Raw genomic sequence first — 14,966 nt, forward strand, 5'->3', positions numbered from 1 at the left:
AGCAAAACCTCCCTGCTCGTATACGCAAATCCCCTAGCTATGAAGGCCAACATGCTATTTGCCTTCTTCACCACCTGCTGCACCTGCATGCCAACCTTCAATGACTGATGTACCAGGATACCCAGGTCTCGTTGCACCTCTCCTTTTCCTAATCTGCCGCCATTCAGATAATATTCTGCCTTCGTGTTTTTGCCACCAAAGTGGATAACCTCACATTTATCCACATTATACTGCATCTGCCATGCATTTGCCCACTCATCTAACCTGTCCAAGTCACCCTGCAGCCTCTTAGCATCCTCCTCACAGCTCACACCGCCACCCAGCTTAGTGTCATCTGCAAACTTGGAACTATTACTCTCAATTCCTTCATCTAAATCATTGATGTATATTGTAAATAGCTGTGGTCCCAGCACTGAGCCCTGCAGCACTCCACTAGTCACTGCCTGCCATTCTGAAAAGGCTCCGTTTATCCTGACTCTCTGCTTCCTGTCTGCCAACCCATTCTCTATCCACGTCAATACATTACCCCCAATACCACGTGCTTTAATTTTGCACACCAATCTCTTGTGTGGAACCTTGTCAAAAGCCTTTTGAAAGTCCAAATACACCACATCCACTGGTTCTCCCTTGTCCACTCTACTAGTTACATCCTCAAAAAATTCTTGAAGATTTGACAAGCATGATTTCCCCTTCATAAATCCATGCTGACTTGGACTGATCCTGTCACTGCTTTCCAAATGCACTGCTATTTCATCATAAATAATTGATTCCAATATTTTCCCCACTACTGATGTCAGGCTAACCGGTCTATAATTACCCATTTTCTCTCTCCCTCCCTTTTTTTAAAATGAGGTTACATTAGCTACCCTCCAGTCCATAGGAACTGATCCAGAGTCGATAGACTGTTGGAAAATGATCACCAATGCATCCACTATTTCTAGGGCCACTTCCTTAAGTACTCTGGGATGCAGACTATCAGGTCCTGGGGATTTATTGGCCTTCAATCCCATCAATTTCCCTAACACAATTTCCTGACTAATAAGGATTTCCTTCAGTTCCTCCTTCTCGCTAGACCCTCGGTCCCCTAGTATTTCCAGAAGGTCCTTCGTGAAGACAGAACCAAAGTATTTGTTCAATTGTTCTGCCATTTCTTTGTTCCCCATTATAAATTCACCCAATTCTGACTTATGTTCTTATTTTGGACTCCAGGGGAATCAAGGTATATGCGGTTCGAGCGGGAAAATGGAGTTGAGGTCGAAGATCAGCCATGATGTTATTCAATGGCAGAGCAGGCCCAAAGGGCAATATGGCCTACTCCTGCTTCTAATTCTTATGTTCTTACTCACTGGCATCAAAGCATAGTGAAGTGCAATACCATGTGATTCATTTTGCTGTAAGTTACATTTCAAGGATTGTCACAAAAACAGCAGTGTGATCTATGTTCCACTTCTCTTTCTCCAGGAATCTGTGCAGTGACCAGTGGTCCAGACCTGTACAGGACCTTCAAACATCCAGTGTCACTCTCTCCTACCCGCACCAGCACAGACACAACCATGCCAGCGGATTTAGATAGTGAACTGGAGGAGGTTACATTTGGTGATGCACAGGACACAACTTGACAGAAGCAAGGAGCAGAAGGTGGTAGCAGAGAAAGAGTAGGAACCTCCTGTCCAAAGAGCCAGTTTATGTATGTCCTGATGGGACCTACTTTTAAAAGAACAAAGAGCTGAACGCCACTCACTGGAGCCTTTGCTGCAAAACTTGCTGCATCTGCCATCTAGTGTGGACTTGTCAGCTGCCTGTATCTGTACAGTGCTGATGTATGGATTTGCAGAACTGCATGCCATCATGAAGCATGAGGTAGTTCCATGGACATGTGCTGCAGAGCTGTATGGGCAGGGGCCCTAATGCCAGTTGTAGCATGTCTCATGAATGTGAGGACTGCTACTTTACAGGCCTTGCTCTCTAGTATAGAACAAGCTCCCTCTTCCGTTTTCCATATGCTTGATTACATTTGGAGAAGCCTTACTCAGTGCCATTAAGTTACACTGATCAGTAAGCATGATCAGTAGGCATGTCCAGTAGTAGGAACATGGCTGGAGTTAACACAGATGAAGGTGCTGTACCTCAGCATGTTAATGCAGCACACCCTCAGGCCACTGTACTCAACTGATTGATTGTATGTCTGGTGGAAGACATGCAGAACCAAGCAGCTGTGAACTCTGTGTAGGCTGATCAATGTTGATACCTTCAGCTGGGAAAGGTTTACAAGTTGTATTACTGTCCTAAAAGTATTTAGCATTCATGATTATGCCTAAATGCATCAACTTAGGTCTGAGAGCAAGAGCGTGAGTCATTTGTTTCTTTCAGTGTCCCCCTGGGCTCCAGCTCTACTTGAGCTCCACTCAATTATTTAGGTCCTGATCTAAATATTCATGGGTGGTTCTAAGGAAAAAATGAAGTGACCATAATGTGGAGTATACTGGTGAACAGTTTATGGGGAAATGTTACCTTAAATTCAATGCTATGTAATTTGGAACCCTGCAAAGTAGTCTTAATGGACAGTTGACGTTTCGGTAGACGTGATGGTAAGGAAAGGTTGTGAATCTTGGTGGCCCAGTAGCTGCAACTCTAGAGGCTTAGACTTGAGTAGCTGAGTTCAAATTCCAGTATTGGCAAGCATATGTTATTCTTATTTTTAGCTGTGTTGATTAGAGGGAAGGACCGAAATCTGTCCAGAAAGCAGCAGCATCAACAGCACCATGGAGGAACATATGGGGCTAGATTTTACACTTTTGTGTAGATCGCCCCAAAATGGGCGTTATTTCCGGCGTGGGCGGTAAAAATGGTTTTTCAGATCGCCGGCTTCTCGCCCATTCTCAAAGCACCTAGCCTCCATTTTTGAAATTGGGCTTTAGTGCGAGCGATATGAAATGGGCGGTAGCGTTAAATCTCTCTGACCTTCTGTCGTAAAGTGTTGCCGTCCTTAGCAACGGCAAGGCAACGCTCGATTCCCGCGATTTGGGAGGTCAAGGGTCATCATGACATGCGCAGATGAGGAGGCAGAGAGAGAAGGAGCTGAGAGGGACTGAAGGAGTGTGTGGGTGTGGTGTGGCTGCTTTTGGAGGAAGGAGGGAGAGTTTAGAGCTTTAGAGCAAATAGGGAAACAAAAATTAGCTGTTACCAACCACATATTTGCCCGAATTTGGCCTATAATGGAGGGAGAGGAGGGGGCGACACAGCACGCTGTGGAGACTGACGCTGGAGAGAGCAGTGAGCTGGGAGAGGAGCACATTGGAGGGCGCAAAAGGGCGAAGAGGTTCTCGGATGAGGCAAATGCCTCCCTCCTGCAGGAGGTTGAGCTATACTGGAGTGATTTGATACAAGGAAGGCGTGGGAAGCCCACCCCAAAGGCCTACCAGAAGATGGGACTGAGAAAGCAGAGGTGGTCTCGTCGGTGACCAACGAGGTGCGTGAGGGCAATTAATGCCGCAAACGATGGAGCAACCTTGTGGGATCAGCAACAGTAAGTATTACATTTATTTACATGTACTTATATAATTTGATTTGTAACAGTCATGAGTGACCATCAGCAGATGTGAGGTCTTTCACTTTTACCGGGAATGTTGTCGTCAAAGCCTGCGGTCACAGTGTACGTCTTTAGGTAAAGACTGATAATTATCATAATAATCATGATTACATTGTTGGTTATGTGTTATCAGTCTTTGTGACAGTATCCAGCAATGATATCATGCAATGATCTCATGCCATGTCGTCCTGTCACCTTTTACAGAAGAAGCTATCGACGATGAGGTCCGTGCAGAGGCGAACGGGTGGGGGACACCAGTCACCAGCGACATCACTGACATGGAGGAGCAAGTGCTAGCACTCATGGGGAAGCACTCCCAGACAGCCACAGACGCATCTGCGGACCCTGAAGTGAAGCGACGTGAGTAAAGTTGACGCCATTGCGTGATGTAAAGTCAATAGATGCCACACCCACTCATATCTGGACAATCATATATGATAGATGATTTCTAAAATTGTCCTAGAAATAATGCTGGCTTAATGAAAATCATTGCAATGCATATGTGTTGATGGTCATGAAATGTGATGTCTGTAATGATTTTGATAGCGGTGGTGCTTTTGTCGTGCATATGCTGTATGTAGCGCTGGAATCACCTTGTGACCCTAGCACCCCCTTCTCCTCTAATAACCTCATTTGTGTTTTACAGCTCAGCCAGCAGCGTGGCCCCAGGCAAGACCAGAGAGGTCAGAAGGTGGGGGCGCGGGGCCAGACTCTCCGGACGATCCTACATCTGGTGCTGAGGAGCTACGATTCTCGCCCGTCAATGCGCTCGGTCTGTTCTCTACGGATGAGAGTGCCAACTTCGAGGAACCTGCATTGCCACACTCCAGAAGCCATTCCACCCCAAGGCCATCGAGTGCTCCTCTGGTCATTCCCGCCTCCACTCTGGAGGTGCCGGCCCCAAACACCTTATCACAGGGTACCCCATTTGTCCCCAGGACGGAGCCGACCCCATGGAGGTTTCATGGACACGGCAGGTCTGGTCCACGAGCGCCACATTTGCGCGGAGAGTTGGTACAGTTGTCCAGGAGGACTGTAGACATTGGTGACCAGCTCCTCGAAGCATTGGGGGGCATATCCCGACAGCTGGCCACCATAACTGAGTACGTTCCACGGATGGTGGAGGCGATAGCCAGGAATGCTGCTGGCACAGGCCTCCCAGTGGTTCCAGAGCACGGCACTCCTCGCCTAGGTTCCGCACCACCACTGCGAATGGCAGATAAGAGGCAGGACCAAGATCCTGCTTCTGCATCAGAGAATGTTCCCCCCTCGGCACCCCCCCTCCGCTCCCGTACCCGTGCAACCACCACCTCTACCTTCATCCTCCCCAATTGAGGAGCTCTTCAGCCAGGCGCCGTGGAGCAAGGAGAGGAAGGGGTAGAGGTGGGGAGGAGAGGAGTCAAGGAAAGTGAGGTGCATGTCCGCAGTTGATGGCGATGTTATATCTCCATCTGGGTGTATGCAATTTGTTGTAATGTATGGGGGGAGGGGACCACTCTCCTGCTTTGCATTTGTATTCTGTGTTGCTGGACATGTTGAACATTTGATTGATGTCAATGGTGGAAAAAGTGGGGTGTGGGCGAGGATTGGGTGTTTTTGCCCGTGATACTTAAGATTTCAGACAAATGTTGGTATAATTTTTTTTATTGAACATAACCTTGTTGTGCATTGTCTCAGGTAGCTGGACCGTTACACAATGGTGATTCCTTAATGTCAATCAACGTAAACTTTAACTGGCACCAAGGTGATGGGCACCGTTGATGTCTGAGCTGCACACACACAGCAGTGCATCAGCATTCTCACATCAACCTTCTTTTAGGCAAATCGTTCAGATATCAGCTCCCCACCTAAGAGTCTTGCAATTATATAGCCACCACGGGCCCTTTTCTGCGGTCTGGAAGGGGTCGTGAGCATGGTTGCATAGCCAGCCTGATTGTCTGGCCCTAGGTTAGCATCCAGCCCCTCGTCGTCCTCTTCCTCTCTCTCCTGAGTTGAAGCATCAGTCCCTTCTGGCAATTCTTGGCCCCTCCTGATAGCCAGATTATGCAGCATGGAGCACATGACCATGTATTTACCTACTTGCTCAGGATTGTATTGTAGCTCCCCTCCTGAGTGGTCCAGACATTTGAAGCGGTGCTTAAGCACAGTTATTGTTTTCTGGACCACACTGCATGTGTCTCTGTGGCTCTGGTTGTATCACTTCTCGGCCTCGGTGTGGGTGTCAAGCAGAGGGATCATCAACCCGGTGGCTAGGCCATATCGGTTATCACCAAGCATCCAGCATTGTCCTTGTGGCTGACTCTTAAACATGTCATAGACGGCGCTCTCACGCAGGATGTGAGCCTCATCGAAGGTGCCCGGACATTTGGCATTCACTGCCATTCTGATCTGGTTGTGGTCGACAACTAGTTGGACCATCAGGGAGTGAAATCCTTTTCTGTTACGAAAAAGCTCCGGGTCCTGAGAAAATGGCCGCATGGTGATGTGAGTACACTGTATTGCTCCCTGCACCCTGGGAAACTTAGCAATGCAGTAGAATGCTCCAGCCCTGTCAGTCTGAGCCTCCATGGTCATGGGGAAGCTGATAAAGTCCATCCTTCGCATGTACAGGGCCTCCGTGACCTGTCTAATGCAGCGATGGGTGGCATGGTGAGACAGAGGGGAAATCTCGACTGCAGAGGCCCGAAAGGAACCGGATGCGTAGAAAGTGCCACAGTAACCTTGACCTCGACCGACACTGATGTCCGGCTGCATATGTGGCCTGATGAGCTCACATATTTTATTGATCACCACCTTGTGGAAGCACAGTCTCCAAAGGCAGGTGTGCTCGGACACGTCGAGGTAAGACCTCTTTTCCCTGTACATGCGGGGTGTGTATGGTCTGGCCCTCCTCCTCATTCTTGCACGTCTTAAATTGGGGACATAATGATGCGCATCACACATTGAGCCTTCTGCACTCTGCAGCATCTGCGTATTAATCGATGCAGGCTGAGAAATGGCTGGCTTCATTGCAATGAAAGTATAATAGCGATTGATCAGAAGCAATAATTTCCTCACTAAAATACACCTAGAGTAAACCCCCAATAGTCCAGAGTCTGAAAATATGTCTGTTGAGATGGTCACTTCACCTGAGAAGAACTCCAGAGTCAATCCAAACTCCCCCGAAGTTGAAGCAGCCTTTTGAATGAAACAACCTGCGATTTTAAAAATGGTCACCACACCCCTGGCTTTAGTTCAGAACAGTTCCAATTTTTCCGGGCGTTTTTTTGGGCGAGCGATATTGTGGGCGATGTGTGTGTGAGGTGGTGAAAATGATGGTGGGCGATCTCATGGGCGTTAGTTTCGGCAAATGTGATCTTTACGACAAAAAAAAGTGGGCGGTCAGTATTATTTTTTCCCGGCATTATGCACATGGGGAAAGTAACGCTCGGCGATAAGTTTCTGAAAAATGCCTGTCAGTTTCCATTTTGTGGCTAAATGGACGATATCTGGGTGTTATACGTCATTTCAGCGGTAAAATGGACGTTAAGTGGAGGCTAAGCATGCAAAAAAAGTGAAAAATCTAGCCCGTGGAATTTTATGAACTGACCCAACAAAGCCTGGTACTTTTTACTTGATCTTTGCTTCCTCAACATAATGCTTGGACCTATTTATAACATTTGCTATAGGAACGTAAAAACTATTTTCTATGGAATAAATACATACACCTGCTGACTGAGAGCACCAGCATCCACATAGGAGATTGAGTGATGCAAGGAGAGAACTAGATACTCTTCAAAAAGTAATCAAAAGAGGTTCATTTTAAGTGTTATCCTGTCTAAAGATCAAATTCAGCAAAAGGATACAGATGTTATAAAACAAAAATATAAAACTAGGCAAATATTAGAACAGTTTTAGTGGTTCATTGGGCTATTCAATATATTGGAGCATGAGGTGCAGTGCTAGCTTCCATGGTCTAACTGAACGAGAAACAACATGAAGCTATTTATGGGGCAGTTCCCAATCTCCAATTTATGAATAAAATAGAAATAGATCTTAGAATTGACCATATTAAGAGGTGTCGAAATTGTGATTGTAAAGGACTTTATCACGTTGACCTAAAGCGCAAGCCACACGATTCCTGCCTTTAAATGACAAGCATGAATGGCACATGGCCATGTGCAGCACTGACTTAAGCAAACGCTAAGGCAAGTCATGTTCAAAATATGTACTTTTCTCTGCAGTAAAATTGATGTTGATGCAACAGGAAGATGTAAGGTATGATGGCAGAGTTGGCTAAAGTGGACTGGGAAAATAGATTATAGAGTGGGACAGTTGATGAGCAGTGGCAGACATTTAAGGAGATATTTCATAACTCTCAACAAAAATATATCCCAATGAGAAGGAAAGGCTGAAAGAGAAGGGATAACCATCCGTGGCTAACTAATCAATAATGGATGGTATCAAATTGAAAACAAGGGCATACAATGTGGCCAAGACTAGTGGGAGGCCAGAGGATTGGGAAACTTTTAAAAGCCAGCAAAGAACAAGTAAAAAAATAATAAAGAGAGGGACGATAGATTATGAAAGTAAACTAGCACAAAATATAAAAACAGATAGTAAGCATTTCTACAGGGACATAAAAAGGAAAAGAGTGGCTAAAGTAAATGTTGGTCCCCTAGAGGATGAGACTGGGGAATTGATAATGCGGAACAGGGAAATGGCAGAGACTTTGAACAAATATTTTGTATCGATCTTCACGGCAGAAGACACTAAAAACATCCCAATAGTGGATAATCAAGGGGCTTTGGGAGGGAGGAACTTAATACAATCACTATCACTAAAGTAGTACACAGTAAAACAATGGGATTAAAAGCGGACAAGTTCGCTGGACCTGATGGCTTGCATCATAGGGTCCTTAAGGAAGAGCTGCAGAGATAGTGGATGCATTGGTTGTAATCGACCAAAATTTCCTGGATTCTGGGGATGTCCCAGCGGATTGGAAAACCGCAAATGTAACACCCCTGTTTATAAAAGGAGGCAGAGAGAAAGCAGGAAACTATAGACCGGTTAGCTTAACATCTGTCATTGGGAAAATGCTGGAGTCCATTATTAAGGAAGCAGTAGCAGGACATTTGAAAAAGCATGATTCAATCAAGCAGAGTCAGCATGGTTTTATGAAAGGGAAATCATCTTTGACAAATTTGTTGGAGTTCTTCGAGGATGTAACGAGCAGGGTGGATAAGGGGGAACCAATGGATGTGGTGTATTTGGATTTCCAGAAGGCATTCGATAAGGTGCCACATAAAAGGTTACTGCGCAAGATCAAAGTTCACAGGTTGGGGGTAATATATTAGCATGGATTGAGGATTGACTAACTAACAGAAAACAGAGAGTCGGGATAAATGGGTCATTTTCTGGTTGGCAAAGAGTAACTAGTGGGGTGCTGCAGGGATTGGTGATGGGGCCTCAACTATTTACAATCTATATTAATGACTTGGATGAAGGGACCGAGTGTAATGTAATCAAGTTTACTGATGACACAAAGATGGGTGGGAGAGCAAATTGTGAGGAGGACACAAAAAATCTGCAAAGAGATATAGACAGGCTAAGTGAGTGGGCAAAAATTTGGCAGATGGAGTATAATGTAGGAAAATGTGAGGTTATCCACTTTGGCAGAAAAAAAAGAAAAGCAGACTATAATTTAAATGGAGAAAAATTGTAAAGTGCTTCAGTACAGAGGGACCTGGGTGTCCTTGTGCATGAAACACAAAAAGTTAGTATGCAGGTACAGCAAGTAATCAGGAAGGCAAATGGAATGTTGGCCTTTATTGCAAGGGGGATGGAGTATAAAAGCAGAGCAGTCCAGCTACAACTGTACAGGGTATTGGTGAGACCACACCTGGAATACTGCGTGCAGTTTTGGTCTCCGTATTTAAGGAAGGATATACTTGCATTGGAGGCAGTTCAGAGAAGGTTCACCAGGTTGATTCCGGAGATGACGGGGTTGACTTATGAAGAGAGGTTGAGTAGGTTGGGTCTATACACATTGGAGTTCAGAAGAATGAGAGGTGATCTTATCGAAACATATAAGATAATGAGATGGCTGGACAAGATGGATGTAGAGAGTATATCTCCATTCATGGGGGAAACAAAAATAGGGGGATCGTCTCAGAATAAGGGGCCGCCTATTTAAAACTGAGATAAGGAGCAATTTCTTCTCTCAGAGGGTTGTAAATCTGTGGAATTTGCTGCCCCAGAGAGCTGGGGAGGCTGGGTCTTTGAATACATTTAAGGCGGAGATGGACAGATTTCTGAGCGATAAGGGAATAAAGGATTATGGGGAGTGGGCAGGGAAGTGGAACTGAGTCCATGATCAGATCAGCCATGATCCTAGGAGCAGAGCAGGCTCCAGAGCAGAGAGGAGCCAAATGGCCTACGCCTGCTCCTATTTCTTATGTAACTTTATAGCACCCCCTGCTGTCATGTGCGCTTGGAGAGATGATTATCGGGAGGAATGGCATAGAAACATAGAAAATAGGTGCATGAGTGGGCCATTCGGCCCTTTGAGCCTGCACCGCCATTCAATAAGATCATGGCTGATCATTCCCTCAGTACCCCTTTCCTGATTTCTCTCCATACCCCTTGATCCCCTTAGCCATAAGGGCCATATCTAACTCCCTCTTGAATATATCCAATGATCTGGCATCAACAACTCTCTGCGGCAGGGAATTCCATAGGTTAACAACTCTCTGAGTGAAGAAGTTTCTCCTCATCTCAGTCCTAAATGGCCTACACCTTATCCTAAGATTGTGTCCCCTGGTTCTGGATTTCCCCAACATCGGGAACATTCTTCCCACATCTAACCTGTCTAGTCCCGTCAGAATCTTATACGTTTCTATGAGATCCTCTCTCATCCTTCTAAACTCCAGTGAATAGAGGCCCAATTGATCCAGTCTCTCCTCATATCAAGAAAGACTGGATCAACTGGGCTTGTATTCACTGGAGTTCAGAAGAATGAGAGAGGATCTCATAGAAACATTTAAAATTCTGATGGGTTTAGACAGGTTAGATGCAGGAAGAATGTTCCCAATGTTGGGGAAGTCCAGAACCATGGGTCACAGTCTAAGGATAAGGGGTAAGCCATTTAGGACTGAGAAGAGGAGAAACTTCTTCACCCAGAGAGTGATGAACCTGTGGAATTCTCTACCACAGAAAGTTGCTGAGGCCAATTCACTAAATATATTCAAAAAGGAGTTAGATGTAGTCCTTACTACTAGGGGGATCAAGGGGTATGGCGAGAAAGCAGGAATGTGGTACTGAAGTTGCATGTTCAGCCATGAACTCATTGAATGGCGGTGCAGGCTCGAAGGGCCAAATGGCCTACTCCTGCACCTATTTTCTATGTTTCTATATGACAGTCCAGCCATCCCTGGAATCAGTCTGGTGAACCTTCGCTGCACTCCCTCAATAGCAAGAACGTCCTTCCTCAAATTAGGAGACCAAAACTGAACACAATATTCCAGGTGGGGCCTCACCAAGGCCCTGTACAACTGCAGTAAGACCTCCCTGCTCCTATACTCAAATCCCCTAGCTATGAAGGCCAACATACCATTTGCCTTCTTCACCACATGCTGTACATGCATGCCCACTTTCAGTGACTGATGAACCATGACACCCAGGTCTCGTTGCACCTCCCCTTTTCCTAATCTGCCGCCATCCAGATAATATTCTGCCTTCATGTTTTTGGCCCCAAAATGGATAACCTCACATTTATCCACATTATACTGCATCTGCCATGCCTGTCCAAGTCACCCTGCAGCCTCTTAGTGTCCTCCTCACAGCTGACACTGCCACCCAGTTTAGTGTCATCCGCAAACTTGAAGATATTACACTCAATTCCTTCATCTAAATCGTTAATGTATATTGTAAAGAGCTGGGGTCCCAGCACTGAACCCTGCGGCACTCCACTAGTCACTGCCTGCCATTCTCAAAAGGACCCGTTTATCCCGACTCTCTGCTTCCTGTCTGCCAACCAGTTCTCTATCCACGTCAGTACATTACCCCCAATACCATGCGCTTTGATTTTGCACACCAATCTCTTGTCCGGGACCTTGTCAAAAGCCTTTTGAAAGTCCAAATACACCACATCCACTGGTTCTCCCTTGTCCACTCTGCTAGTTACATCCTCAAAAAATTCCAGAAGATTCATCAAGCATGATTTCTCTTTCATAAATCCATGCTGACTTGGTCTGATCCTGACAGTGCTTTCCAAATGTGCTGCTATTTCATCCTTAATGATTGATTCCAACATTTTCCCCACTACTAATGTCAGGCTAACCGGTCTATAATTACCTGTTTTCTCTCCCTCTTTTTTAAAAAGTGGTGTTACATTAGCTACCCTCCAGTCCATAGGGACTGATCCAGAGTCGATAGACTGTTGGAAAATGATCACTAATGCATCCACTATTTCTGGGGCCACTTCCTTAAGTACTCTGGGATGCATGGCTGATGATCTATCATCAGTTTGGCGCCATACATCACCTCAATTGCTGTAAACACTTTTTATTTTACAGTCTGCTGTGTTCTTAGAATTATTTCCAAATTATGCATTTAAAGGCACCGTGAGCTTCCTCCGTTGTCATTGTGTCAGTGGCTTCTGTAAACTTCTGCGATAGTATAAGATACAAACTCTGCGTTTTTTGGGTTCCTCTCGCGTTATTATTTTGTTATTAGATCATATGATTATATTTTCCATTCCGTGTCTCGATAATGATGGGAATAGATCCCATGATGATGAATCAAAGCCTAGAACAAGAGTTGACAAAATTCGAAACATTCCGTCCAACACACAGCATGGATACCAATGTTCTGCATTATTTAGCATGACTGCTTACTGTTCAAGATTATTATACATTGTGTGTAATGGTCTAGTTAAATCTTTTCTTTTGCAAAAAAAAACATTACATTTTGCTTTATATCATAATTGTCAGAAAATCTCGTGCCAAGTTGTGCATTGCTAATGTGCACGACATTACATATATTGTAATAAAAACAGAAAATGCTGGAAATCTCAGCGGGTCAGGCAGTATCTGTGGAGAGAAAAACAGAGTTCACGTTTCGGGTCTACGACCCGTACATATATTGTGTAGCCGGTCATCTAAACAAGCTTAATGGAGATTTGAATATAGTCGTTGTTATCATTGAGAGAAATAAACGAGTGATTTTATGGATTAACGTGTTTGGAAACGTTCTAGATGTTTTGTTTTGCTGCTCCAGGATTACAATCTGGATCAGGAATAGGAAACCATGTCAAACATCACAAAAGATTTGCTGTGTCGAACGAACTATGTCATACAATTTCGCTAAAGACCCTGTTTAAGGTGCGTTATGCAAATTATTTGCAATTTGTATTCTTTTTAACTTTTTTTTCCTAAGTAATGAAACAAGGGGAAATTCTGCCTCATTTCTCCAGCTGAATCTGCTAATGACATTTCTGGACATATTTCCTCTTTCTCTTCTTCGCAATAGCATTTTAATTGCCCCCTTTATTAATAATCCTCAAATAAATTACTACTGTTACCAACACATGTTTTTCTTTTATTTCAAGCGATTGCATTTATTACGGGTAGCAATGCTGTGCACAGACCATCTGCTGGATGTCTATACAAATCATTGTTAGACCTGTTATGGATCTGTTTATTATTCATATTCCCACTCTGATAACCACTTTCCAGAAACAATATGAATCATATTATCATTCAAAGGATCAACCCACAGATTGCGTGTTGCATTTCTTACTTTAAAATACCGAGGGGTTATTTTGATATTTTATTTTATTCAGCACGAACATGGTTTAATAATATATTATTTCATCTATAGGTATGAAAGAGTTCAGATTTCAGAAATCCAGACATGTCTGTTATAACGGTTTGATCAAATAAGATGAAAGCGGTGGGAATGTTGATGCTTTTGCAAGGGGACTCTGTACAACTGATTTCCTCACCATATACATGAAGAATAGTTGGATGGCGAATTAAATACTGTGATAGCAAAGAAAGTGTATGTAAATCCTTTTACACAATGAAAACATTTTGTTACACACACTGTAAAACGGAACAACTTTATTTCAGTTGCATCCATTTAAATAAAATGTTCACCATTTGATTACACTGTGAAATACTTGACTAACTGATTCTTAATGACCGCCAAAACAACGGCGGCGGGAGGGGGAGAGAAAGTTTCCTTTCATTTGTTTTTGTAATGTTATAGCATTTTTATCTTCTTTTGACATCTTCGGTACAGAAACGATATATTCTTAGTGATGCCTTATATCCTCGGATTATAAACTGAAACAAATGGGATTTTTTTTTGCGCAAGAAAATCTTACCTGATAGGCATCGGGGATGTTGACCGTCTCGCCATGCTCGGCCACATACCCAATGATCCCCTTTCCCCATGGCACCTGCACTTCGTTGGAGTTTTCCGTACTGCACGAAGGCAGCATCGTGGTCCCTGCGTGCACATCAAAGAATTTGGATACTAGAGTCTTTTTGTTGGAAGTTCCTTCCACCAGGAACAAGGAGCAGCGGTCGGCATCGACGAGGATACAGACAAATATGAGGATCTTGTAGCTCAGGCTGGTTGGGTCCAGGTCATTGGAAATGTCTTTAACGAGTTCCAGGAAGAATTCTCGCTGGTTGGTATCCCTGAGTTCATATTTATAGTCGATCGCCGTCGACGCATACTGGGGGATGTTGACCCGAGATTCTAGTAAGGCGCTCAAGATGTGAGCTGTGGTGGGAGGCAGCGAACTGGCTTTCCTGAGGAGAGCTCGCCTCCTCACGCTGGAGAGTGGCTCCTTGTCTCTGGAGTTTACATGCTCGTCATAAGTCCTGTTGGCGGTCGTCGCCTTCGATCTGGCAAAACTTTTCCTGAGCTCTCTCTGCGAGGGTCTCCTGTGCAGCCCGTCTCCTTTGGTCGCCCAGCATTCCTTGGCAGGAAGGCTCTTCTCTGAACTGGAAGTGGAGGGGTTTTTGCTGAGATGATGCTGTTTGAGCCATTTCTCCACCGAGCTGTACTTGCCCTTCCTGAGCAGGTAGTCTTCGAAAAGATCCGGGTGATCATCCAGAAAAGTTTCCACTTCGGAGAAGTCTAGCTTTGTTGAACTCGACATAGCTACAACTAGGGAAATCTTAGTCAATGTAACGACTCATTTCCCACAAAAGTATCATAACGGCATGAGACTACATAGGTTACAGGTTAAAATTCACGCACGTTAGAAATGGATAATCCATTTGAACGCTATGCTGCATATTTTAAAGGTAGATAGAACCATACTAACTTTTGGGTGGGACGATTGATCACTCACGATTGATGTGAGCACACTGCTGTTTAA

General features: G+C 44.6%; 1 protein-coding gene across 2 annotated transcripts in view; it reads right to left on the reverse strand.

The window, feature by feature from the left end:
• pde11a (phosphodiesterase 11a) overlaps positions 1-14,744 on the reverse strand; it is a 609,195-nt gene extending 594,451 nt beyond the window's left edge. For both annotated transcript variants that reach the window (XM_070875770.1, XM_070875769.1), the window contains exon 1: positions 13,959-14,744. In XM_070875770.1, the coding sequence (XP_070731871.1) occupies positions 13,959-14,744 (786 nt within the window). The remainder of the gene's footprint in view (positions 1-13,958) is intronic.
• Positions 14,745-14,966: the final 222 nt, after the last annotated feature.

The sequence above is a fragment of the Pristiophorus japonicus genome, chromosome 3, assembly GCF_044704955.1.
Source record: "Pristiophorus japonicus isolate sPriJap1 chromosome 3, sPriJap1.hap1, whole genome shotgun sequence".
Taxonomy (NCBI): domain Eukaryota; kingdom Metazoa; phylum Chordata; class Chondrichthyes; family Pristiophoridae; genus Pristiophorus; species Pristiophorus japonicus.